The 26,527-nt window shown below is 37.6% G+C and overlaps 1 protein-coding gene across 1 annotated transcript; it reads left to right on the top strand.

Moving 5' to 3' along the window:
* Positions 1-613: 613 nt before the first annotated feature.
* SAV1 (salvador family WW domain containing protein 1) lies at positions 614-26,485 on the top strand. Its single transcript, XM_045450946.1, has 5 exons — positions 614-1,104; positions 4,165-4,608; positions 14,322-14,592; positions 18,795-18,938; positions 25,091-26,485. The coding sequence occupies exons 1-5, from the start codon at positions 1,011-1,013 to the stop codon at positions 25,290-25,292; spliced, it is 1,155 nt and encodes a 384-aa protein (XP_045306902.1). The 5' UTR covers positions 614-1,010; the 3' UTR covers positions 25,293-26,485.
* Positions 26,486-26,527: the final 42 nt, after the last annotated feature.

Raw genomic sequence — 26,527 nt, 5'->3', positions numbered from 1 at the left:
TTATGTGCTATTAAATGTAACAAAGAGAACGATGATAAATACTATGGGAACATCACATTTATAGAAGAGGTAGTATAAACTCCATTTTGCTGTTTTCCTCCGTTTTTCCTTTATCAGAAAGACGCACCCTGGCATACAGGAGATGGCTGATTTATATTTAACTAGTAATGGACAGATTAATGTTCCCAATTAAAAGGGGCACCTTGAATTTTTTGTCACCGCACTAGCCGGAGCGTTGTGGTCCTTCAACTCTGTTCGCATTCTGCGTTAGCAGGGACCTGAATTTACCAGTCCAACAAACTCCAAGAGGGACGTCCTCACTCTAGGATGACGACGGGAACGCGTAGGGAGGCGTCGCCCGCTCCCTCAAGGTCCTGGGGGAAAATCTGTGGTGTAGAAGGGGTTCCACAGCAAGAGCGTGAGACGGCCTCTGCGCTCAGGCTGGCGGACTTCGTCCTCAGTCCTCTGCGGTCCGCAGGACCCGCTTCTCCTCCGAGGAAACAGTGGGACGGGCCCGTTAGCTGACAGCGCCTCCCGGCGTCCGGCAGCTTGAGCCGCGCCCCGGACCTGGGGTGGGGGAAGGGCGGTGGCGGCGCTCGCGCAGCGTCGAGTTTCCCAGAATTCCCAGCGGCCGCGGGGAAAGTTTACGGGACGTAGGCGGTGGCGGCGGCGGTGGCGGTAGCGGTTAATAGGCGGCCGGCGGCGGACCATGGCCCTGGCCGGGCGTTTCTGGCCTCTGCTCACAGAGTTCTAGGGCAGCATCGCGGAGTGGGCAGATATCCGGGAAGGGACTGACAGGCGACTGAGCTGTGGCCGGCGCGCTTAGCGCCCCGAACATGCGGCAGTCCCTGCGGGCGACCCCGGGCTGCGGAGAGGCGGCGGCGGCGGCGGCGGCGGCTCGGGAGGGAAGGAGGCGGCGGCGCCGGCGGAGGTGGCGGCGGGGCCGACCGGCGCCCTGCGCGGAGCCCTAAAGAGGCTGCTTGGCGCGGCCTGGGGCCTCGTCAACAAGGATGCTGTCCCGAAAGAAGACCAAAAACGAAGTGTCCAAGCCCGCCGAGGTGCAGGGCAAGTACGTGAAGAAGGAGACGTCGCCTCTGCTGCGGAGTGAGTGTCGGGCGGGGCGCACCCACACCTGGCCCGAGCGGCTGCGGGGGGCCAGGCGGGGCTCCCGACGCTGCTTCCCGCGGCTTTTCTTTCCTACTGGTCTCTATTAAATACTGTTCTTTAATGTTTTGTGTGCCCGAAGTGGTGGTCATCGTTTAAAACCCGATACAGTATAAGAAACTTAGATTAGTCCCTCCCCCGTGGGCCTTCCTAAAAACAACAAACTTTCCTGTCCCCCCATGGTAGAGTGTTGTTTCGTTTTGATTACTGGAAGCAAGAGGTTCTTAAGGAAACACTTAGGTTGCCGATTGCCTGATGCTATGGGGGTGAAAGTGATTAGACTGGGGCATACTTTTTCCTCTTCTAGATACTTCAAGATATGCCTTGTGTTTGCAAACATTTCGGGTGTTACTCGTCCGTGCTGGGAGTTGTGCAAACCCGGGTAGAATTCCTTAGCCCTTCTGCTGGATGCAGACATGTGAAGAGGTGACAGTTGACCGTCGCTATTGTAGCCGCTTCCCAAAGCCTCATCAATCCTAGATCTTAGAGAAGCCAAAATCATGTGTATTTGGGTATATTCGTGAGAATTGCTTCAAATAACACCCTCCCCTCCCCCCCCCCCCCCTCCAAAAAAGGCGAAGTACTGAAAATGATTTCTATCGTATTTTGGGGGAAATTGCCAGGAAGTTTTTTTTTTTTTTTTTTTTTTTTTTTTAATAGTTTGTATTTCTCTCCACCTCCCCATCACTTTTCAATTCAGGTATTTGACTCATTTTTCAGCTGAATCTTTTTAATTTTTGCTTGTGTGTTCAGGACATTTGTGAAGTAAGGAACTAATATTTTGATGTTTATACTGCATACTGAGCACTTGTGTAAGTGTACTTTTTGGAAGTTCCTAATAACCTTGTGACTTAACCGTTAATTACTTCATACTGTAATTGGGAAAGCTGTTCATAGAGGTTCCTAGTATTTATCCAGGATCACGCAGAGAGGTGTGGAGAGCATTTTTTTTTTTAAGTTTAGTTACTAATTTCAAGAGAGAGCGCAAGTCGGGCGCGGGGGTGGGGGGTGGGGTGGGAAAGAGAGAGAGAGAGAGAGAAAGAATCCCAAGCAGGCTCCGTGCTGACAGCACAGAGCCTGATGTGGGGCTCGAACTCACATAACTGTGAGATCATAATCTGAGCCGAAATCAAGACAGGACGCTTAACCAACTGAGCCACCAGGCATGGAGCATGTTTTTAAAAAAATAATAACCACATCATCTGCTTTGGAAATTTATTCTTGTATTTGCAGTTCTTTCTTGATAGAACATCAAAATAGATTAGATGGATGCATCAGTAACCTGAAAATTGATTTTTATTTATTTATTTTTTAAGTTTATTTAAGTAATCTGTACACCCAATGTGGGTCTGGAAACCATGACCCCACAAATCAAGAGCTGCTTGCTCTTCCTGCTGAGCCAGCTCGGTGCCCATGAAAGTTGATTTTTAAACCTTTTTTTAGCAGTTTATTTTTCAGTTACATATGCTTTTAGGTTTTTGGTTAAATTTATGATAGGTTGCAGTTTGCTGCAAATAAACTTTATTAAACATTACTTGAAATCATGAAATATGTTTGTCATACTTTTTTTTTTTTTAACGTTTATTTATTTTAGAGACAGAGCATGAATGGGGGAGGGTCAGAGAGAGAGGGAGACACAGAATCTGAAACAGGCTCTGAGCTGTCAGCACAGAGCCCGATGCGGGGCTGGAACTCACGGACCGTGAGATCATGACCTGAGCTGAAGTCGGATGCTTAACCGACTGAGCCACCCAGGCGCCCCACGTTTGCCATACTTTAAAGCAAATAATGATGTAGTATTTTTTAATTTCATCGAGTTTTGAGCTTGCTTATTTGAATATTGATTTTCTAGAGTTAGCTTCTAAAGCTTAATATCAGTGCTCTCTAATTGTTTACTTAGCTAATAAAAGTTTCCATATCTAGTTTTCTTTTTGTTATAAAGTTATTTGCTTTCTAACCTGGCGTGTCTAAGCCATGTAAGTTCTATATTCAGAAGTACTATATCCTGAAGGCCATTGTTCTGTTATCTTTTGTTTTGAATTATAATTACTTGTTCTTAAGGGAGCCATAGTTTGAGGCTTGGCATTTTTGAACTGATTCAACATTTGTGTGCCTCTTTGAAATGAGATCTTTTTATTTTTTAATTTTCATAGCTAATTTTGGCTCTCCAGCTTTTGATTAGTGTACTAATGTACTAGTGCCACATAATCCAAAAGGAAACCAGGTTAATTAAAGTTTTTTTTTTTCTCTTTTTAAAGGAATTTACCTTTACATGTTTGGGAATGGCATATGTTTTGTTTTATTCTTGAAATTGTGTTTGCTTGAAAAAGGATTTTTGGGAATTTTGAAAATGAACTGAAATCAACAACAAAAAAATCTTAAATTATACTGGTAATTTTATCTATTTGTTAGATTGTTTCCTATTTTTACACATTTATTAAATTTTTTTTAATGTTTATTTATTTTTGAGAGAGAGAGAGACAGAGACAGAGTGCGAGTGGAGGATGTGCAGAGAGAGAAGGAGACACACAACTCAAGGCAAGCTCCAGGCTCTGAGCTGTCAGCACAGAGACTGACTCAGGGCTCGAACTCACAGACTAATGGACCATGAGATCATGACCTGAGCCAAAGTCGGCCGCCCAACCGAGTGAGCCACCCAGACGCCCCAATTTTTACACATTTATTAATGAGTATTTCATTAACCATAATTAAACTTACTGACATTTCATCTTGTTTTGTGTGGTGGTATGCAGAATACATTTGATTCTAAGTTTACACATACCCCGTTGATATAAATTATAAGTTCATTTGAGTGGGAGAATGTTAATTAGCATTAATTTTTAAATACCCAAGTACTATCTTAAGTCAGAATTTTAAATGATGTGTGCTTGAGTCCATTGAAATTTTGCATTTTGGGGTAATAGGTGTAAATGAACAGCTTTTGAAAAGTGTATTTAATTCCTTAATGAAGTGGTCATTTTACTCTTTGTTTTATTGTAGATCTCATGCCTTCATTTATTCGACATGGCCCAACAATTCCAAGACGAACTGATATCTGTTTGCCAGAATCAAGCCCAAATGCCTTTTCTGCTTCTGGTGATGGAATAGTTTCAAGAAACCAGAGTTTTCTTAGAACTCCAATTCAAAGAACACCTCATGAAATAATGAGAAGAGAAAGCAACAGATTATCTGCACCTTCTTATCTTGCCAGGAGTCTAGCAGATGTCCCTAGGGAGTATGGATCTTCTCAGTCATTTTTAACAGAAGTTAATTTTGCTGTTGAAAATGGAGACTCTGGTTCCCGATATTATTATTCAGATAATTATTTTGATGGTCAGAGAAGGCGCCCACTTGGAGATCGTGCACATGAAGACTATAGATATTATGAATACAACCACGATCTCTTCCAAAGAATGCCACAGAATCAGGGGAGGCATGCCTCAGGTAACTTAAAATTACAAATCCTACATTAGATTTATTAACAATTAAAAAGATGCTCTTTTCTGGATTGTTTTGGGAAGCCAACAGACATTCCCAGAAAAATACTTTCCCATTTTGCCAGTTTTGTTAATAATTTGGTAGAATGGGAATGTTAGAGTTTCAAAGAAAGTGGACGTGGACTTAAACTTGAGAAAAGAAAGGTGGATAGGAAGAATTGGGCATGGTAAGGGATAGAACCTACATTGTTTCTCTTAACAAAACTGCTTTCATAGTTCAATAATTATTTCCCAGGTTGGTCAGAAAGACTTCTGTCAAATGGTTGGGTGTTAAGCCTGTGTTTTGTTGATCTTTTTGGAATGAACAAACATATTAGCCATATAATTTTTTTTAAATCTGCTTTCCATGTTTGTTAACTTGGGGATATTTGTACAAGGGGCAGAAGACATAGAAATGCACAATTGTACTTTATTCCTAAAGTACTGGATTATACTAGATAAACTGAAGCAAGAGCTGAAAATTAAACTTTTATCTGATTGTTTTTTTCCTGATAAGTTGTAGGCTTTAAATCTTGACAGTATAAAAATAAATACACGACACATTTACTTTTTAACTCAGGGAACTTCAAACAAGGTGACTTAGAAATAGTTTGGAGCATGAGTGTAGAAAACATTTTATACATTTAGTATTAATCATTTATTTATTTTCTCTGACCTTCTTGGTATCTGCCCTCTGTGCCCTGTGGTATCTTACTTGGGAAACAAAACCAACATATGCACAATAATCACAGAACGGTTGTTAGACTTTGCGGTACTAAGTACAATAGGGGAGTCAGAAGAGATGTCAGGGTAGGCTGGAATACTTTTTTTTTTTTTGAGAGGGAGCGTTCATATGCCTGTGCATGAGCGGGGGAGGAGCAGAGAGAGTGGGGAACAGAGCATCTGAAGCCAGCTCTGCAGGGACAGCAGAGAGCCCAATGTGGGGCTTGAACTCAAGAACCTGTGAGATTGTGACCTGAGCCAAAGGCAGACGCTTAACCAACTGAGTCACCTATGCACCCCAGGCTGGGATACTTAAAGAATGATTCGTGGAAGAGGTAGGACTTGAACTGCACTTTGAGCTTGGACTTCAGACAGGGGCAGAGGAAGGTCATTTGAGGTGGAAAATTTGGAATAACCTGGTGAAAACAGAGTAGACATGTAAATCCAAAGAACTGTGTAGTTCTAGTTTAAAGAAAGATGTGAGGCGGAATGCAGATTTGTGGTTCAACAACAGGCTGCAGGATTTAAACAGTCAAATAGAAGCCATCGAAGATTTCAAAAAGACAAGTCATCTAAAAACATGTTTTTAATGTTTATTTTTGAGAGAGAGAGAGAGTTGAGCAGAAGAGGGGCAGAGAGATGGAGACACAGAATCTGAAGCAGGCTCCAGGCTCTGAGCTGTCATCAGACAGCCCGATGCAGAGCTCAAAACCATGAACTATGAGATCATGACGTGAGTCAGAATCGGATACTTAACCGACTGAGCCCCCAGACACCCCCAAAAAACAAGTCATTTTATAAGAGCAGTGTGTAAATATTACTAGTTGTACTCAAGATAGATGGCTAGAGAAAAGATAACTGCAGGTACCAGTGGTATGGGAGAGAAGAGGGCAAATCTGTGATGCTTTTGAAGGAAAAATTGAGAATTATGGTTTTAGGAGAAAGTAAATCACTGAAGTTTTGAAAATTGAGGAATAATAGAGAATAGTTGGTAAAAGCAGCTTATTTTGTGAAAGCTGACTTTGGAATCTCATTGGGACATCAAAGAGGAGAGCTTTCCTAGGCATGTAGAAATTAACATGGTTGAGTGCCTTTTTGATTTTAAGATTTTTTTTTTTTTTTTTTTTTATGTAATCTCTACTCTCAACACGGTGCTTGAACTCACAAGCCTGAGACTGAGACGCATGCTCCACTGACTGAGCCAGCAAGGCGCCCCTGTGCCTTTTTGTTTTTAAAGAGCATCTAGGTCAAAGGATTAGACAGTTGCATGCTTTGGTGTTTATTTTGGATATTTCTAATGTTGAGTAATTTTAAATCTCAGGAATAATTTGTTATCCAACCAAAATAGTAAGCTTTTTAAACTCTTTTTTTTTTTTTTTAGAGTTAATAGCTGCTTACTGTAGAAAATTTGCACGAAGTGGAAAAGTTAAAGGAAAGTACTCATCAGGCCGGAGATTCATAGTGTTTCAGTTAATTTCCTTCATCTTTTTTTTTATGGAATTCTTTTTTTTTTTCATATTGTTGTGATTATACTCTGTATAGTTTCATACCCCTGCTTTTTACTTGAATGAGTTTCTTTTATTTTTTTTCTTTAAAAAAGGTTTTTTTTTTTTTTTTTTTTTTTTAACGTTTGTTCACTTTTGAGAGACAGAGACATGAGCAGGGTAGAGAGAGGGAGACAGCATCTGAAGCAGGCTTCAGGCTCTGAGCTGTCAGCATAACGGACTGAGCCATGGCAGGCCCCCCTACTTGAATGAGTTTCTTAACATTATACACTATTTATGAGTAGTTTCGGTGACTCCACAATCATCCATAATCTTCCATTTGGTGCACGTTTGGAGATTATTATTTTAAATGTTAATGAGGACCTGACCTCAGCTGCAAGCATTTGGGAAGGGAAGAAGTGGGATACATCTGCATTGATGGGACTTGGCCACAAATGGGATATGAGAGATGAGGGAAAGAGAAAAGTCAGATAGGATTAGCATAGCACTTGGCTGCATAGGAGGTGCTGCAACTACAAATGCTTGACTGAATGAATGAGTCCAGAGATTTCACATCTCGAGTCTTAAGACAGTTTTGGTTAGCTGAGGGGTAGCAGGAATAATAGCTTAAAAGAATCTATTTACCATAAATACTTCACACTCATTTTTCTTATATTTGTGTGTATTGGAGACATCACTAATAAAATTCCTAACGCTTTTCTGTCTAAATATAAGTATTTAGAATTAATAATGCCAAGTTAAAATACCGTTTTAAAATTTTGATTCACAAAATATCATTGAGGAAATACTGCAAGAACTGAATTTCTACTAATCCTCTCTTAGTGGCAGTCTGACATAGTTTTGGTAAGTTTAAACTTTTTTTAAAGTTTATTTATTTATTTTGAGAGAGAGGAGAGAGAGAATCCCAAGCAGGCTCCACACTGTCAGTGCAGAGCCCGATTCTGGGCTTGAACTCAGAAAACCTCAAGATTATGATCTGAGCCAAAACCAAAAGTCTGACGCTTAACCAACTGAACCACCTAGGTGCCTCTAAAGCATGTCATTTAAACAACAACAAAAAAATTTTGTTAACATTTACTCATTTTTGAGAGCTAGAGACCATGCAAATAGGGGCAGAGGGAGAGGGAGACACAGAATCTGAAACAGACTCCAGGCTCTGAGCTGTCAGCACAGAGCCTGATATGGGGCTTGAACTCGGGAAGAGCAAGATCATGACCTAGGCTGAAGTTGGATGCTTAACCACCTGAGCCACCTAGGCGCCCCAAGAATGTCATGAAAAAGAATTTTTTTTGGTGTTTATTTTTGAGAGAGAGAGCGTGAGCAGGGAGGGGCAGAAAGAGAGGGAGACACAGAACCCAAAGCAGGCTCCAGGCTCTGAGCTGTCAGCACTGAGCCCAATGTGGGGCTCGAACCCATGAACCATGAGATTGTGACCTGAGCCAAAGTTGGATGCTCAACTGACTGAGCCACCCAGGCGCCACAAGAATGTCATTTTAAAAAAAGATTTGTGGGGCGCCTGGGTGGCGCAGTCGGTTAAGCGTCCGACTTCAGCCAGGTCACGATCTCGTGGTCCGTGAGTTCGAGCCCCGCGTCAGGCTCTGGGCTGATGGCTCAGAGCCTGGAGCCTGTTTCCGATTCTGTGTCTCCCTCTCTCTCTGCCCCTCCCCTGTTCATGCTCTGTCTCTCTCTGTCCCAAAAATAAATAAAAAAACATTGAAAAACAAAAATTAAAAAAAAAAAAAAAAAGATTTGTGTTTATTAGAGCAGTGATCATATACTTGAGAAATTTCACTTAATAACAGTTTCTATCAGGGCAATAAGATTTAATGCTTTACCTTTTAGGAAAAAAACCAGTTCTTTGAAGGAATAAGTGTCAGGGAAGGATTAATAATCAATTATTAACCGAGCAGAAAAGCCTAACAGCTGTGTTTTCCAGAAAGAAAAATAATCTGAATAGGAAAAAGTAGCTGGAAGTTTCTTGAATTTATCCTGAAAAGACTTGAAACTTCATTATATTTTCATGATTTATGCTGACAAGAGTTCAAGGAATTTGAATGAATGGAAAGGAGAAAGTTTATGGGAGGATAAAGATGTGCTATAGAGAGATTTATTTCCACAACTTTAAATTTTGATTGTTTTTCTAATGTAGTAAACATTAAAAAGATGTGGAAGAAAATAGTTTTGTAATGACTTAATGAAAGTAGTATATCCTGCCAATTACTTAGACTTTCAGGAAACACCTTATCTCAAGGGTTAACTTTATGTTACTGTATTTGGCAGAAGCCAAAAACAGATTGTATAAGGTCTCAAAGAGGTTTAGGGCCTAGCAAGTTCTCTGTTTAGCTGCGAAATTTGACCTTTAATGTTTTGGCCAATGTACTGGTCAGGCACCCAATCCATGTGCCAAAGGAAGGAATTCTACTGTTAACAGGAAGTCTTTAGTTGGAATACTAATGGCAGACTGAATTCCTTTGTTTTGCATTTAAATAATTTAGTTCTATACAGGTTTAAGTAACAGACTGCTAAAACATTTATTTAGAAAAAGAGCTTGCACACAAGGGAGGGGGGAGGGGTGGGGAGAGGGGGAGACTTTTAAGCAGGCTCCACACTCCCTGCAGAGCCTGACAAAGGGCTCCATCCCGTGATCCTGGGATCAAGAGTTGGACACTCAGTTGACTGAGCCACTCAGGCGCCTCAAAACTTTTATTATTTATTTATGTATTTTAAAATGTTTATTTTTTAATGTTTATTTTTGAGAGAGAGAGAGAGAGAGAGAGTGTGTGTGTGTGTGTGTGTGAGAGAGAGAGAGAGAGTGGGGGAGGGGCAAAGAGATAGGGAGACACAGAATCCAACGCAGGCTCCAGGCTCCAAACTGTCAGCACAGAGCCTGACGTGGGACTCAGACTCACGAAACGTGAGGTCATGATCTGAGCCACACTTAACTGACTGAGCCACCCAGGTGCCCCAGTGTTCATTGAGAGAGCTCTCACGCAAGTGGAAGAGGGACAGAGGATCCCAAGCAGGCTTCGTGCTGACACCAGAGAGCCCGATGCAAGACTTGAACTTATGAACTCAAGTTACCAAAATTGAACTGAAAAGTGTCAGACTTTACAAAAAACCACTGAAGTTAAGTTTACTCCAGGAAATGCATAAATATTTAGTGAACCTAGAATCATCTTTAAGGAGATGTAAATAGTCTTTAGGGATACAACTTTATTTGTAATTATTTTGCAGAGGAGGAGAAAAAGTAGTTGGCTTGGTTCAATGCTTACATCTCTTTATCAACATCTTGATTATAACATGGGCTGTGATGTTTAGTATTTATTACCCTGAAGCCTGTGGACCTTCCTTAGAGTTCAGATTCCATTTTATTCTCATATCCACTACAAAATTAGCAAACCAGAATTTTTGAGCTTTGTCTATAAGGGCAGATTTCACAGATACCTGCCAGCTGTAAATTCTTTGGCAGCATATCTAATAAATCTTGGTGGGGAGACAAAATAATATCCTTGTGTTATCCTTTATCCTTATGTATGGGAAATAATGTACTTAGCATATGAGTGTTTTACTTCATATAAATGGAAGGTGTTTGTATGAAATGGAAGTTATTTTGAGGATTATGAATGCCACTCATTCTTTTCTGAAACTAATCGAAATAATGGAAAACTAATTTTTTCCTTGTATCTCAGAAACAAGTTATTTTTCCACTGATTGAGTTCAAACTTGGTAGCTGCCTTTTTCTTGTATTAATGGTAGTCATATTTTTTCTTTGAAGAATTACAGTTGATCTTTTGTGTGACACTTTGTTAGTCATAAATTCGTCATTTGACCATGTACCAACCCTGTGGTTTTGGTAAAATAACTTACTTGAATCTTTGTTTCCTCGTCTGTAAATTGGTAGTGATACTACTACCTTAGAGTTATTTTGTGTATGAACTACTATATTTGGAAAAGGCCAGGGACAGAGGAGACACTAGTAATTGTCAGTGCTCATTTCCTTTGTAAGAGTGTTAATGTGCCCTTGCATGCTTTTTTCAGATTTGGCATGTTTGGTTATTGAAGTTTCAGCATTCTGGCTGAACTTAGAGTGGGGGGGTTTCATGTGCTAGAGCTTGATACAGCTTTTTTTCCCTGTCTGCTAGACCTATTTTATTACTAGGAATGTTTTGTTTTAAATCTGTGGTTTTGAGTTATTTTGTACTGTACATTCTTCTCTCAATGGGTTTTATAAAATTATCCCAAATAGTTTGAAAAAAAAAAATTAGTGCACATAATACTTTGAGAAAGTATAGGTGGGGTGTGTCATGAAAAGGTTAGGAATCATGGTTTAATATGGCATTGGTAAAGGTGATGAGCCATTTTGGAACTTTGTGGACATCTTGGCTCCCTTATCAAATTGTTGCATTTAGTTGTCATGTTTCCTTAGTGTTCTTTGGTCTATGACAACTGTTTATTCCTTTCTTGTTTTTCACAACCTTGATAGTTGTGAGGAATACTTGTCAGATATTTTGTGGATCATCCTTCAGTTTAGAGTTTGTCTCCTGTTTTTCTCATGATTAGACTGGGATTTTTGTTTTTGGAAAGAATGCCACAAAAGTGGAATATCCTCTTCATGTCAAATACAGGGAGGTGTACATGATATGTATATGACATTACTGGTGATACTGACATTCATACTTGGTTAAGATTTGCCAGGTTTCTCCATTGTAACAAACATTGCATGTTTGTTCTTCCATTTTTTTGTCTTCGTCTTTCTTTCCTGAGCATAGCTTTTATCTTTGTTGTCTTACCATCCTATCTTTGGGGTTCTTGCTTTTCTTTGTGATCTTCCTTCAGAGAGTTGATTGCTTCCTCCTCTTTTTCTTTTAATTAATGGGAGAATATTTAGTTGCATTATTTTCCCCCTCTGCTTTGGGACATTTTTCTGAATGTTCATTTAAATAAATTTGTACCTTTTTGAAGAACTCTTTAATATTTCTTAAGAATTGATGTTGTACTGGTCTTATTATACATATTGAATAAATTAAGTTTTTCTTTGCCAGTTGTTTGAAATCTCCTCCTATGATTGCTAGAGATGGAAGCATTGTGGAAGGTTGTGAAGGGAAAATGAGAAAATACCAGAGTAGTGTTTTGGGCTAACTAGTTTTTCACAGTGCTCTCTTCTTATCTCTATTTCTTTCTTTACTGTTCTCACTCTATCTCAGATGTTTTTGGCAGTTATTACATGTATATTGAATCTAAAGGTTATGCCTCTTTGTTTTTTAGTTAAAGTTTTTATCAAGATAATTGTAGATTCATATGCAGTTGTAAGAAATAACTTAGATCCTCTGTACACTTTAGTTTCCCCCATTGCTTAACACTTTGCAAAACTATAGCATAGCTAAGATGTTGACCTCGGTACAAAGCATCCATCATGTTCAGATTTCCCTAGTTTTACTTTACTTGAACACTTTGTGTGTGTGTGTGTGTGTGTGTGTGTGTAGTGTAGATTGTGTATTTCACCACCATAGTAAAGACACAAGAGTTCTGTCACCACAAGGATCTTTTATGTTTGCCCTTTTATAACCACACTCACCTCTCTTTCCAACCTTGGCAAATAATCACTATTCTCCATTTCTAAAATTTTATCATTTCAAAAACGTTATATAATTATACAGCATGTAACCTTTTGAGATAGATTGGCATTTTTCACTCAGCAAAATTCCCTAGAGATTGATATAAATTGGTGTATGTATCATAGTTCCTCTTTCTATTGCCAAATAGTATTCTGGGTTATATATGTATCAGAGTTCATTTAACCCATTCACTTATTGAAGAATCTGGGCTATTTCCAGTTTTTGCCTATTATGAATAAAGCTGCTGTGAACATTTGTATACAGGTTCTTTTATAGGTTACACTTTCAGCATATAAGAACTCTGCCTAATGTAAGCTCACAAAAATTTATCCTCCTTTTTTTTTTTTTAAAGGCTTATAGTTTTATGTTTTATGCTTAGGTATATGATCCCTCTTAGGTTTATAGAAGGTAGAATGTATAGATTAATTTTTTTGCATATAGATGTCCAATTCTAACACCATTTGTTGAAAAAACTATCCTTTATCAAATTGTCTTTTCATCTTTGTTAAAACCAATTGATAGTGTATGTGTAGGTATATTTTAGGATTCTTTGTTCCATTGATCTGTTTGTCCTTTGCCAATACCACGCTGTTTTAATTCTTAAGTCAGGTAACATGAGAGGTACCTGGCTGTCTCAGTTGGTAGAGCATGTGACTCTTGATCTTAGGATCATGAGTTCGAGCCCCACCCTGGGCATAGAGATTACTTTAAAAAAGAAATCAGGTAGCTTGAATCCTCCAACGTTGTTCTTATTTTTTTTTTTTTTTAATTTTTGGCTTTTTGGAGCACCTGGGTGGCTTGTTGGTTAAGTGTCCAACTTCACCTCAGGTCCTGATTTCATGGTTCGTGAGTTTGAGCTCCGGCATTGGGCTTTGTGCTGACAGCTCAGAGCCTGGAACCTACTTCAGATTCTGTGTCTCCCTCTGTCTACCCCTCTCCTGCTCAATTTTGATCTCTCTCTGTCTGTCTCTCTCTCTGAAAAATAAACATTAAAAATAATTAAAACAAAATTTTTTCTTGGCTTCTGTAGTTCTTTTGTCTCTCCATATACATTTTAGAGTTTGCCTATTTCTGTCTGTATCTATAAAACTCCTGCTGGACTTTTGAATGGAATTATCTTAAAGGTCATTTCAGGAAGAATTGGCATCTTTATATTGAGTCTTCCAGTCCATTAACATGATAGGTCATCTTTCAGTTCTCTCATCAGTGTTTTGTAGTTTTCAGCATACAGATTCTTCATGTAATTTGTTGTCTATATTTTGTTTTATTAATATGTAAATATTTGATTTTTTGGAGCTATAGTAAGTGGTATAATCTGTTTCCAGTTGTTGCTAGTATACAGATATTTAATTGATTTTTCTATGTTGACCTCATATGATGCTACCTTGATAAATTTACTTAATGGTTCTAGGGCACAGCTAGATTATATTTAAGTAATCATAAACCAGAAACAGTTTTACAAATTTATTTTTGCTGTTTTAGGTGAGATGTCAAATCTTAAATCTTGAATGGGGTGAAATTTTATTTTCCTCACTTTTCCTTTAGCAATATACATACTTAAGTAGCTTTGCTAATAGCTAAATGTTTATATAGCCTAGTGATGGAGGCATCAACCAAAAAAAAACTAATTTCAAAGAGGAAATCTAGTTTCCTCCCTTTTTTGTAATTAAACATTAGTAATACTGGCTAGTTTCATGAAAATTTTTATTTATAATTATGAAATCATGGATTTTGGCCAAAGAGTATAAGCAGGATAGTTGATTTTGTAACTGTTTCTCAGATGGCATATTTTTTAGCTTTGAATAATTGTTCTGTTCTTTTTCTCTCTTTATCCTCAGGAATTGGGAGAGTTGCTGCTACATCTTTAGGAAATTTAACTAACCATGGTTCTGAAGATTTACCTCTTCCTCCTGGCTGGTCTGTGGACTGGACAATGAGAGGGAGAAAATATTATATAGATCACAACACAAATACAACTCATTGGAGCCATCCTCTTGAGCGAGAAGGACTTCCTCCAGGATGGGAGCGAGTTGAGTCATCAGAATTTGGAACCTATTACGTGGATCACACAAATAAGAAGGCTCAGTATAGGCATCCTTGTGCTCCTAGGTATAGTTTCACTTCTATTTTTAAGTTTTTTTATTGAGGTTATCTAATGTTAGATTTTGAATTCCTATTTTCGTTAAAGAGAAAGGCATCCTGAAGTTTGATATTTGAAAGATTTATTTTTAAAAGTTTATGACATTTTTCTTAGGACTTAGATTCAGTAATGGTTTTAATAATTAAAAAAAAAATTTTTTTAGGGGCACCTGGCTGGTTCAGTAGAGTGTGCGACTCTTGATATGGGGGTTGTGAGTTTGACCCCCATGTTGGGAGTAGAGATTACTTTCAAATGAAATCTTTAAAGACAAAAAACAAGGGATGCCTGGGTGGCTCAGCCAGTTAAGTGCCTGACTCTTGATTTCGGCTCAGGTCATGATCTCACAGTTAGTGAGTTCAAGCCATGCACCAGGCTCTGCACTGACTGTGTGGAGCCTGCTTAGAATTTCTCTCTCTCTCTCTCTCTCTCTCTCTCTCTCTCTCTCTCTCTCTTTCTTCTTCTTCTTCTTCTCTCTCTTTCCGCCCCTCTCTCTTCTTCTCTCTCTTTCTGCCCCTCCTCCAAGCACTCACTCATTCTCTCTCTGTCTCTCAAAATAAGCTTTATATATATAAAAAAAACTTTTTTTTTTTTTTTTTTCAACGTTTATTTATTTTTGGGACAGAGAGAGACAGAGCATGAATGGGGGAGGGGCAGAGAGAGAGGGAGACACAGAATCGGAAACAGGCTCCAGGCTCTGAGCCATCAGCCCAGAGCCCGACGCGGGGCTCGAACTCACAGACCGCGAGATCGTGACCTGGCTGAAGTCGGACACTCAACCGACTGCGCCACCCAGGCGCCCCTAAAAAAAACTTTTTAGACAAATTCAAAAACACGATCATTATTCTTATGATCATATTTTGCTTTAATATGCCAGTGTTTAGATTGTAGATATCCAGAAATATAAATAAATAAATAAAACATTTATCTATTTACATTTCAATTTCTATAAATAATATAGACCTGGGGCGCCTGGGTGGCGCAGTCGGTTAAGCGTCCGACTTCAGCCAGGTCACGATCTCGCAGTCCGTGAGTTCGAGCCCCGCGTCGGGCTCTGGGCTGATGGCTCAGAGCCTGGAGCCTGTTTCCGATTCTATGTCTCCCTCTCTCTCTGCCCCTCCCCCGTTCATGCTCTGTCTCTCTCTGTCCCAAAAATAAATAAACGTTGAAAAAAAAAATTAAAGAAAAAAATAAATAAATAAATAATATAGACCTTCCTCCTAGTGTGTCAAAATATTCTTCTGAATTATAACATCTTACTGTTTTACTCAGTTTCTGACACTTATGTTCTGTTTCTTACTGTTGTGAGGCAAGAAAGTGAAAATTGGAACTGTACAAAACATCCCAGATCTTTTTAATAAATCTAGCCAGTGAGGAGCGCCTGGGTGGCTCAGTCAGTTGAGCATCTGACTCTTGATTTCTGCTCAGTTCATGATCTCACAGTTTGTGGGTTAAAGCCCCATGTCAGGCTTTGCATTGAGAGCACAGAGCCTGCTTGGGATTCTCTCTCTCCCTCTCTTTCTGCCCCTCCCCCACTTGCCCTCTCTCTCTCTCAAAATAAATAGACATTAAAAATTTTTTTCTAATAAAAATAAACAAATGTAGCCAGTGATCCTTTGGGCTTATCCTGTAGATCTCATTTACGGCCAGATTTCTAGTCCTGTGACTACTGTAGCCAGCTGTCACATGTGGCTCTTGAGCATTTGAAATGTAATTAATCCAAATTGAGGTATATTGTATGTAAATGTAAGATACACACTGGATTTCAAAGTACATAAAAAGCTAGTATTAGTTTAGTAATGAAATTGAAAATATTTCCTGTTAACTCTCTCTGAACCATAAGATTTAAAATGGGTAGAATATCGTCAGCATGTTGATAGATGTTCTTTAATATCTAGCATAATGCAGATCTTTGTTGATAACAAACTTTGGCATTTTTTAGAACCATTAAAATTGTTGTGAAAATAGATTTTAATATCACCTAAAAAACTAAGCTTTATCATTATTGTGTTATTTTAATCATTTTACATATTTGGATTTATTAATTCAACTTTGAAAAGTTTTTTTCCCCAGTGATTCCGTTTAGTGACATTCAATCATTGTTTATTGAACAAATGAAATTGCCATCCTTTCAAAAGAGCCAGACTGGCCACTCTGCCTATTTTGGGCTCTGGTCCCTTCACCTACTCTCTATACCATTTCAGGCAAGCTGCTGCCTTCCCTGGACTCCATTTTCAGGCCTATGTCATGGGGGTAATTTTGAGTCTCCCACTTCTACCTGATCACAATTCCCACCCAAGAGCAGGGATGAGTTCCACTTATTCCTGCTGTGTCCCGGCGTCTAACACAGAGACAGGCACATAGTGGGAGCACAGTGATGTTTGTTGATGAATAATGATGGGAAATGCAAAAAAAACCAAACAAAACCCAAAAACCAAATGTGATGACAGATTGCTATCACCTGGTGGCAGAAGACTTTGTGGTCCTGACAACCAGATTTGGGAGTATATTGAGCTGTTTTTTTTTTTTTTTTTTTTTTAAGTTTATTTATTTTGAGAGAGAACAAGGGCACATGCGTGTGCAAGAGCACAAGTAGGGGAGGGGCAGAGAGAGAATCCTAAGCAGGCTTTGTGCTGAGGCCCACGCGGGCTCCATCTCACGACTTTGAGATCATGACCTGAACCAAAATCAAGAGTTGGATGCTTAACCTACCAAGCCACCTTGAGCTGAATTTTCTGTTTGTCATCAGTAACTTTTACTATGGAATTGTTAATTTACAAAGTATTTTCACCATTTGCTTCTCTTAACAACTCTGTAGACATTAAACAGGAGAGAATAAACACCTTTCTTAAGCTCACATAGATAATATTAATAGCTGTTTATCTCTGTTATGCTAATCTATATACAAAACTCTTGACTTAAATTAGCTCATTTACTGTTGAGAACAATCATTTTTGGTATGAATTTATTCCAAATTTACGAGTAAGGAGGCTGAAAGTTAGAGAAGTGAAGCAGTTCTGCCTACATTCATATAACTTGTAAGGTGCCCAAGCTGAGGTTAAAACCCTCCAGGCATATTTGACTGCAGAGCCGCAGTTCTTTTCCACCTCCCAGTTGCACTATCAAGGGATAGTTTACTTTGTACCTACTTAGAAAGAGGAGATAAGGATAAAACACAATACCATTTGGATATTGATCTTTATTTTTTTTTTAAATTCAAGTTAACATACAGTGTAGTATTGGTTTCAGGAGTAGAACTCGGTGGATATTGATCTTTAAATTGTTAATCACAGTCTAACATTTATTTTAATCCTAGTTTAGTATTGTAGTGACCTTTTCTGGTATACACATAAATATTGATGTTTGGGGCAGGCTCTTCTGGTTTTGTCTCCAATTCTGAAATAGATCATTTTGACCTCCCAGATTTCTGTCTTTAGCCTTCAGGTGGGTCAGTATTTTTCCTTAGCATTTTCCCATATAACAGTTCTCTCCCCACTTTGCTGTTCTCTCTGTCCAACCCGTTAGGCCATTAGAACTAATTAAAAGCATGGTCTTTTTTTTTTTTTTTTTTTAAGTCTCTGTGATTTAAAATGAGTTCTAATCAATTCTAACTTTGGTAAGTTGATAAATGCAGAAAGGAAATACTACAGTTAATGTGGATATTTCAAGCCCAGTCCTCACTCTTACAGTACTACATATTCCAGACCTTCTTTTCAGCCTGAAGGAGGAAGAACATATCCATTCTCATTTTGAGAGAAACTACCAACCTTTCCAATATAAATGTATAGCTAGTTACTAGTTATTACTGAAAATTATAATTCTAATTTTAAGTTTCTGTTATGAAGGTTATAATTTATCTCCAGATTTTTTATGGCCTCCTTTGACATTCCTTGAAAAGACTAAATACTAGACAGAAGAAATTTCTTAAACATATGTAAAGATTTAGTTTAGATTTCGATCTATCACTAGTGACCTGTTATTTTCCTCGAGAAGGTGGATTTTACTCCTCTTCTGGTATAGTAAAAAACAAAAGGCACATCTCTGTTTTTTTATATGGTAGAAGGAGTTCAGTTTAGGCAAGAGGCACATTGAAAAACGTCAAATAATATTCTTTATAATTTCTTGTTTAGATTTAGAGCCTTTATCCTGATGAATGTTGATTCTTTTTTCTTAGTGTACCTCGGTATGATCAGCCCCCTCCTGTCACATATCAACCACAGCAAACTGAAAGAAATCAGTCCCTGCTGGTACCTGCAAATCCGTACCATACTGCAGAAATTCCTGACTGGCTTCAGGTATATGCTCGAGCTCCTGTGAAGTAAGTGAATTTATAGCACAGAGTTTTATTGAGGCGTGAGCGGTAACACCTTTTTGTTTTTCTCTTAATAATATTGGGCTTTTAACTAATATTTTACTTGAGGAATAGCTATCACAGGTTATAAAGTTTAAAGATCATTTGCTACAAATACAAGTTCTGCAGACATTTATTAAATCTTTCTTTGTTCGCAGACCTGGGCTATATTAGGGATACAGTAAGGAGCTTACATTCTCATAGCGGGTAGATTAACTTGTATATAAGTGATACATACCTTGTGATAAAAGTAAGGACCCAGGTAAGTCCTGGGTACAAGGAATAAACAGCAGGATACAAGGGTGTTGAGGAAATAATATATGTAGTGGCTGTAAGTTCTGATATGAGATTATTTGAGTTTACTGATACTTTTTAGCTGTGTAACCCTGTGCCAGAGTACTTAACTTAGTTTTATCTTCTGTAAATTGAGGATAGTAATAGTACCTATTCTTAAGGTTATTAAGATTTCAATAAAATAGTGCATCTAAAGTATTTTTTATATGAACAGTACCTTGTACATTGAGAGCTTAGTAAAGATGATGATGATGCTGCTGCTGCTGCTGCTGCTGATGATGATGATTGGGGGCAGAGGTATAGAAGAGTGGTCGGGGCGCCTGGGTGGCGCAGTTGGTTAAGCGTCCGACTTCAGCCAGGTCACGATCTCGTGGTCCATGAGTTCGAGCCCCGCGTCGGGCTCTGGGCTGATGGCTCAGAGCCTGGAGCCTGTTTCCAACTTTGTGTCTCCCTCTCTCTCTGCCCCTCCCCCGTTCATGCTCTGTCTCTCTCTGTCCCAAAAATAAAATAAAAACGTTGAAAAAAAAAAAATTAAAAAAAAAAGAAGAGTGGTCAAGATTGGTCAGGAAGGAAACTAAGTCTGATTTCTGGCTCCATCACCTACTTACTGAATGACCTTGGACAAGTTCCTGAACTTAGAATTAAGTTTTTTTCTTCTACTGAACTTTGGGGGATAAATGATCACATTATTTTTTTTTTTTATTCATAAATGATCACACATTGTAAAGCACATGGCATGGTGGCTGCCTTGTGTAAGCACTTAGTATGGTTTCTTACTATGGAGTGGAGCTAGTAAAGCTGCACTGAAGAAGAAAACACTAGGTGGGCCAGTTTTTAAAGATGTCTGTGAATTTGCCAGGCTTAAAGATTTAGCCTTTGTCGTCTGGGAAAATAGAAGTAGGTACTAGGTCAGTCACCCAATGTGATAAGATTAGTAACATTGGTATATACAAAGTGCTATGATTTCAGAAAAGGGGGTGTTTGAAAATAAATAGTTATTAATTATCCAGTGCTTCCCATGTATCTTAGGGTGCTAGTTTTTATGTATGTTATCTCATATAATCTTTCTAAAACCATTTTACAGGTTAAAAAATATTAAAAAATGGAGGCTTTATTGCTGCTAAGGTCATACAACTATTAAGTGGTAGATTTCAGACTTTTATCTCTAGTTACAAAGATCATGCTCTTAATTTTTGTAATTAATAATGCTCTGATTTAATAAATTATTACATACTGAGCAGCTAATAAATTCTTGTTACTTGTCTAGGCATTTCACACGTAATAATTGCATGTACTTTTAACAACTCTGTTAAGGTAACATTTAGTTACTTGTTTTTGTAGTCTTATTCTTTATTTCTTTTTTGTATTTCAGAAACCAAAATTATCAGTATAAAATAGCCCAAAGAAGAGTTTTAGAGAGTATAAGATGATTGGGCAGTGAATTTGGGGAAAAAAAATTAAATCTTTGAGATTCAAGTGAAAGGAATGTAAAACCTTTCATATATATTTTTTCAAATAGTGACTTTTAACCATACTTTTGAAGGATGATCATTGAAATAAAATTTGCAGGGGGTTAAGCCAACTCTGATCTAAATTTTTGCCATGTTACTCTGTATTTACCAACCGTGTGTGCATCTGCATTCAATCATGCATATGTGTATGCCGTTAGCCTAGAGATTTTAGAAGTTATTTTTCTTGCTTAGAGCTATTTGTTTTTATTATCTTTTCAGGCTTTTCATTTGAATAATTGATAGGTTACCTCAAGGATCTCATAATTATTTGATCATGATTCTGCTCATTTAGACCACATTAACATTCTCATAAAGTTATTGGCCTTTTATTATGAACTATTTATTAATTTTTGGCCAACATAAACATTCTTCTCAGTCTGTAAATTCATGGGTGTTAATCTGTGGTGTGATATGGAGACAAAACAATCTTGGAGGGTCTTTTTTTCCCCCTAAGTCAAATTTAAGCCTTGATAACGTAATTTTTTAAAAGGTTTTAATTATAGATACTATTTTGCAAGATATAAACAATACTTTTCAAAAGTTTGGTTTTAGGTTATTTGAAATTAGGTACCTAATTATCCATAGATGTTTAGCTTGGTTTGGTGCCTGGGCTAACCTACTGAAGCCTCTTTATCTGATTGTATCTATACAGTATAGGAATGGAATAAGGAATAATAGCAGATGGACTTTTCATCCCTTTTTCCCTCTTTTTTCACTCTTGGTACCAGTTGACCTATCACTGTGTACAGCCTTTGTTCATATGCTAATATTATGTCCTACAGAATATGCATATTTATGTGTTCCTTAAGTCTGGAAGAATATGTGCCTGTTAAATTTTGTTATTTCTGGGAGTTGATAAGATCGAGGAGGGTTATTCTTCCTCTTTATGTTAGTTCTACTTTATAATCATCATTAGGAATAACAAAAAAAGCTCTCCTTTTGGAAGAAAAAGAGTACATAAGTGAAATTCCTTGCTTCTTATGAAAAGAAACAGACTCCCAGAGATCATAGCCCTTTCAACTCTGGTTCTGTGAGCTAGCTATAAAACTTTACGAAATGAACAACTTAGTTTTTTTTTTTTTTTTCCCAAATAGGTCAGAACTCTCAGAATAGGCCAGACTGAAACAAGAGAGCAAGTACTTCTTTATGGCTTAAAAACTTAAGAGTGTTAGGAACCTGTTACTTTTTAGTTGGTCCAAAGTTTTTGTCTCTAAAAAGAATGGAAATAGTTGATATTGTTCTATCAACAAAGGATGAGCTGTTCTCTATGAAGTAGATAATGGAGAATCATTTACTTATCAAAGGAGAGGTTTTAGCCAAAAAACTACCATCTTTTCTCCTTTTGTTAATGGTTGCCAATCTGATTTCCAGAAATTTAAAAATTCTGTCTCTAGCAGTAATTTACCAAAACAATTTTGCATATACTTCCAGAATTTGACTTAGATTGTTCCAGATTTTTATTGATGAATTTTAGTGAAGTTGTATTTTTTTTTAATGTTTTTACTTATTTTTGAGAGATACAGAGACAGAGTATGAGTGGGGGAAGGCAGAGAGAGACGGAGACACAGAATCCTAAGCAGGCTCCATGTTCCGAGCTGTCAGCACAGAGCCCGATGTGGGGCTCAAACTCACAAACTGAGATCGTGACCTGAGCTGAAGTCGGATGCCTAACCAACTGAGCCATCCAGGCGCCCCAGTGAAGTTGTATTTCTGAGGCTACTCAGAAGTCTGTAATGCATCATATAGCTGTAATCAAGCTGAACTCTAGAATAAGTTATAAGGTTTAATATATAACAGGAAAAAGCCATCAGGAGCATATTTACTTTCCATTGTTCCTCATACACACGTACCCCAACACCAGTCCAAGCATCACCTTCGCATGGACTGTATTTTATTCCTTATGGCTTGGCGGTCCTGCAGTGTTGTCTTGCCCCAGCTCTGGGTGTGGGTAGAAAGGAAGAATGTTACAGGCAGGACAGGCACAATGAAGGGACATAGGCTGCATGTCCCTGGAGCTGGAAGTAGTAGGACTTTTGGCTCCTTAAAGACAGCATTCCCTGGAGTATGAACACAATTTTTTGGTAGGACGACAGCAATTGATATTTGCATGTGTGAGTTATTTATAAGAAATTACTTGAATAGAATACTGCCCTAGGAAAAACCGCAAAAAGAGAAACTGTAAGTATAGGCTACTGAAGTAGTTTACAGCCTATTTTCTGAATGATTTACCTATATATTATATAAGTGACTAAAAATTAAGCCTGGGGAATCAGATAATTTGGCTAGTTAAGAAGGAAAGAATGGAAAATATTTACTTCTCCTAAAAAACAAAACAAAACAGGCATATTGGGAAGTTTTACATGAGAAGGGAAGTAACGCCATAGAAATAGCAAGGGGGCAAGACTTTGGACTGGGAATTGGCAAATTGCATACTTTTCTTATCTCTGCTCTTCTGGAGTGCTTTTTCTTCTTCCCAATGGATTTTCTGTAATTATTCTGATTTTGTTGTTTCTATCCTTAATCCTGTTTTTGATGCTAAATGCGGTGATTGGGAAGTCAGAAAATTGTGTGAAGCTATTTTTTTTTCCTTTTTTCAAAATTTGAATGCTTCTAGAGTGATAGTTCTATCTTAAAACAAGTGTGATACTTGCTAATTTATCCTCTCCCTTCTTTTTCCTTGCTAGAAAGTACACAGATGATAAATGAGCTTTAATGTTATTATAGTTCCAACTGTCGTCATCAATTTAAGCATCTTGAATCAATAGACATTGCTGCAATGTCCTTTAGCTATGGAATTCTGACCTGAAGCGTTTTTTTTGTGTGTGTGTGTGTTTTTTTTTTTTTGTTTTTGTTTTTTTTTTTGCTAGGAATCATGAATTTGTCTCAAACAAATAAGATCTTAAGCTACATGCATAGCAGAGGTTCTAGGAAATACCTTGTAACTGTTATTTCATAGAGGCTCATTGAGTATTTCTTATAGTATCTCTCTTATTTATATTGGAGTTTCCCACTAAAGAGAATATAAAGCTTTCTACCAAGTATACCTGTTAGATTTGCAGCACTCAAGTAATTAAATGGGTAAATTTAGGATCCCACAAGATATATTTACCTTGTGGTTCTGCATATTGTGCTCCTGGGGTTCATGGTACATGTACCCAAGTTGTACAGAAATATGTCAGTGTGGCTCATATTGACTGCTCATTATTTGTTTACAGTTTCCCTTTTTAAAAACCCTTTTTAAAAATATATTAGATGATACTTTTGGAATAAGATGGTAAGTGAATTACCGAAGAATCATTGGGTAGGAAATGTAACTATTAATAATAAATTTACTAGAATTTACAATCAGAGCTTCCTATTGTATCTGTTGTGCAATATGATTTGAGAAGAACTTCAAGTTCTTTGTCTAAACTTAACATTAAAAACTATTACTCTTTGCCTTTCTGATTTTTTAGTCACTAAACAATTTTGCAAGAGAGATATACCCTCTTTAGGTTTCAGGTTTTTCATCTGTAAAATGGGGAAATTGGGAGTAGAGTGATGGCTTCAGGTCTTTCAATATAGAGTGTAAATTACTCCTTTTTATTACTTACTACTTCCCTCTCAGTATGGGACCAACTTACCATTGAAGGACTAAAAAGCCTTCTAAGATATATGTAAATACAATCTTACATGAGTCCTTCTCCACACACTTCTACAGTATACTTACTCTCATTTTGAAAATAACTTATTCTTCCCTTTCTGCTTGAGTTTTTCTGTTTTAATAGTGTATACTCACCTCAGGAAAAAAGCCCACAAATGATGGTTCCTTTTCATTCTCCTTGTAGTTCCTTGTTTACTGTAGTGATAGCATTCTTCAGAAAGCTCTATCAACACTAATGACACAGTGACTTTGCCCAGTTTTGTATATTATTTTCAGGCATAATGTGGTCTACAGCATTCTTAAGTCCTGATAATTAACTGTAGATGAACTTACGAACAGCAATAGCATGTGTGTTTTTCTGAAATTACAGAACCACAGTGGTCTGAAATCTGTGTTAATTGTTGTCTAATGTTACCATTAGAATAATTGATAAAGATTAAAGAAATGGGTATTTTTTAACTTAAATTGAAACAAAGTAGTATCAGCAGTTTTCTCCTCTCCCTAAAAAGATAGTCTGTTTAAATAAGTTAACAACTCAGTTATTTTTAATTAAAGCTTATGGTTTGTTAGATATAATAAAGTTGATCTTTATAAAAATAGATTATTTTGTTGCTGTCAATACCTGTTTCTGTATGTGTTGTGAACATATGCATGATTATGTTTTAAAACAGATATGACCACATTCTCAAGTGGGAACTCTTCCAACTGGCTGACCTGGATACATACCAGGGAATGCTAAAGTTGCTTTTCATGAAAGAACTGGAACAGATTGTTAAAATGTATGAAGCCTACAGACAGGCTCTGCTCACAGAGTTGGAAAACCGCAAGCAGAGACAGCAGTGGTATGCCCAGCAACATGGCAAGAATTTTTAAGTTAATTTTTTTTTAAATAAAATTTAGGTTTTTGTAAGGGCTTTAAAATATTTTCACAGATAAAAAACTGCCAACAAGTACTTTGGTTAATAAAGGCAACTTTTTTGGAAATGATAAAATTCTAATTTTACATGTATTTTGTTATTAAAAATATTATTTTATTGAGCAAAAAAATGTTTATCATTTAAAAGCCAACACAGCAAACACTTCTAAAACGCTATATATTAGAAACTGCTTTGAATATTCTCAGTGGAGACAAATGCAGCAAGAAATGTGATTATAACCAGAGAGTAAATAGGAAATGATCACTTGGTAAACTCATACAGCAGCAGTACATTTCTTTAAAAAACAACCTATGCAGTATTTGAAAACAGATGTGTACTGCTTTAATGTGGAATATTGTCTGAAATCAGATGGTTTAAATATTATTATTGCATAGTTTAAAATGCAAAATAGGATTTGGGACCTTAATTGTGATATATTTCTATATATAATGCATAGGGTTCACCTCCTCCCAAAATGGAAAGAAAGAACCCTTTTAAAACATGGTAAGAATGTATTTTTTGGTATGAAAGGGTAAAAGGCCTGTAATCTTTTAGTAATAAATTTAGGCATAAGGCCTTAGCCTGTATGGGAAAGGTGTATACAGCACTCAGAGTTGCTATCATTTCCTTACTTTTGACCAGGGCCCTTGGAGCATTTAGGAGCATGGCTCTGATGAGACAGTGCAGGGTTCCGGACAGCATATAGCACACTGCCATCTCAACAGACTGGGTTGAGCTGCCAAAAATGACAATCAGGGACTCGTCAAGAAATCTTGGTCATTAAATTGATTTCACCTATCTTCTAAGAGTTTGTCACAGAACTTTAAGATCACCATTTCCCTCCCAGGTTTTTTTCCTTTTAATACTTACTAAGATATTGTTCATAATTAGTGCAGTACATTTGACTACAGATAAATTTGTGGCACTTTTAGCCTATAAATCTCTAGAATTCTGTGAATTTCAACATTAGTTGAAGTAGCTCTTCAGTTATATTTACCTGTGTTGTAAATATGTAAATATATGTTTAGGTAATCTTCCAAAATAGAGCACTCCCAGTTACCAGTGAGTTTGAATTGATAAAAGGTTGAAAATGTTAAATGTTTGATTTTATATAACAAGCTTATTAAATATATTTTTGTGGAAATTAAATGTGTCGTGTTTGAATCCATGTCTTTTACATAGTGCTGCAAA

Source organism: Leopardus geoffroyi, chromosome B3 (genome assembly GCF_018350155.1).
Source record: "Leopardus geoffroyi isolate Oge1 chromosome B3, O.geoffroyi_Oge1_pat1.0, whole genome shotgun sequence".
Classification (NCBI taxonomy): domain Eukaryota; kingdom Metazoa; phylum Chordata; class Mammalia; order Carnivora; family Felidae; genus Leopardus; species Leopardus geoffroyi.
Note: the sequence above shows the minus strand (reverse complement) of the source record. Positions and strands in the feature narration are given on the sequence as shown.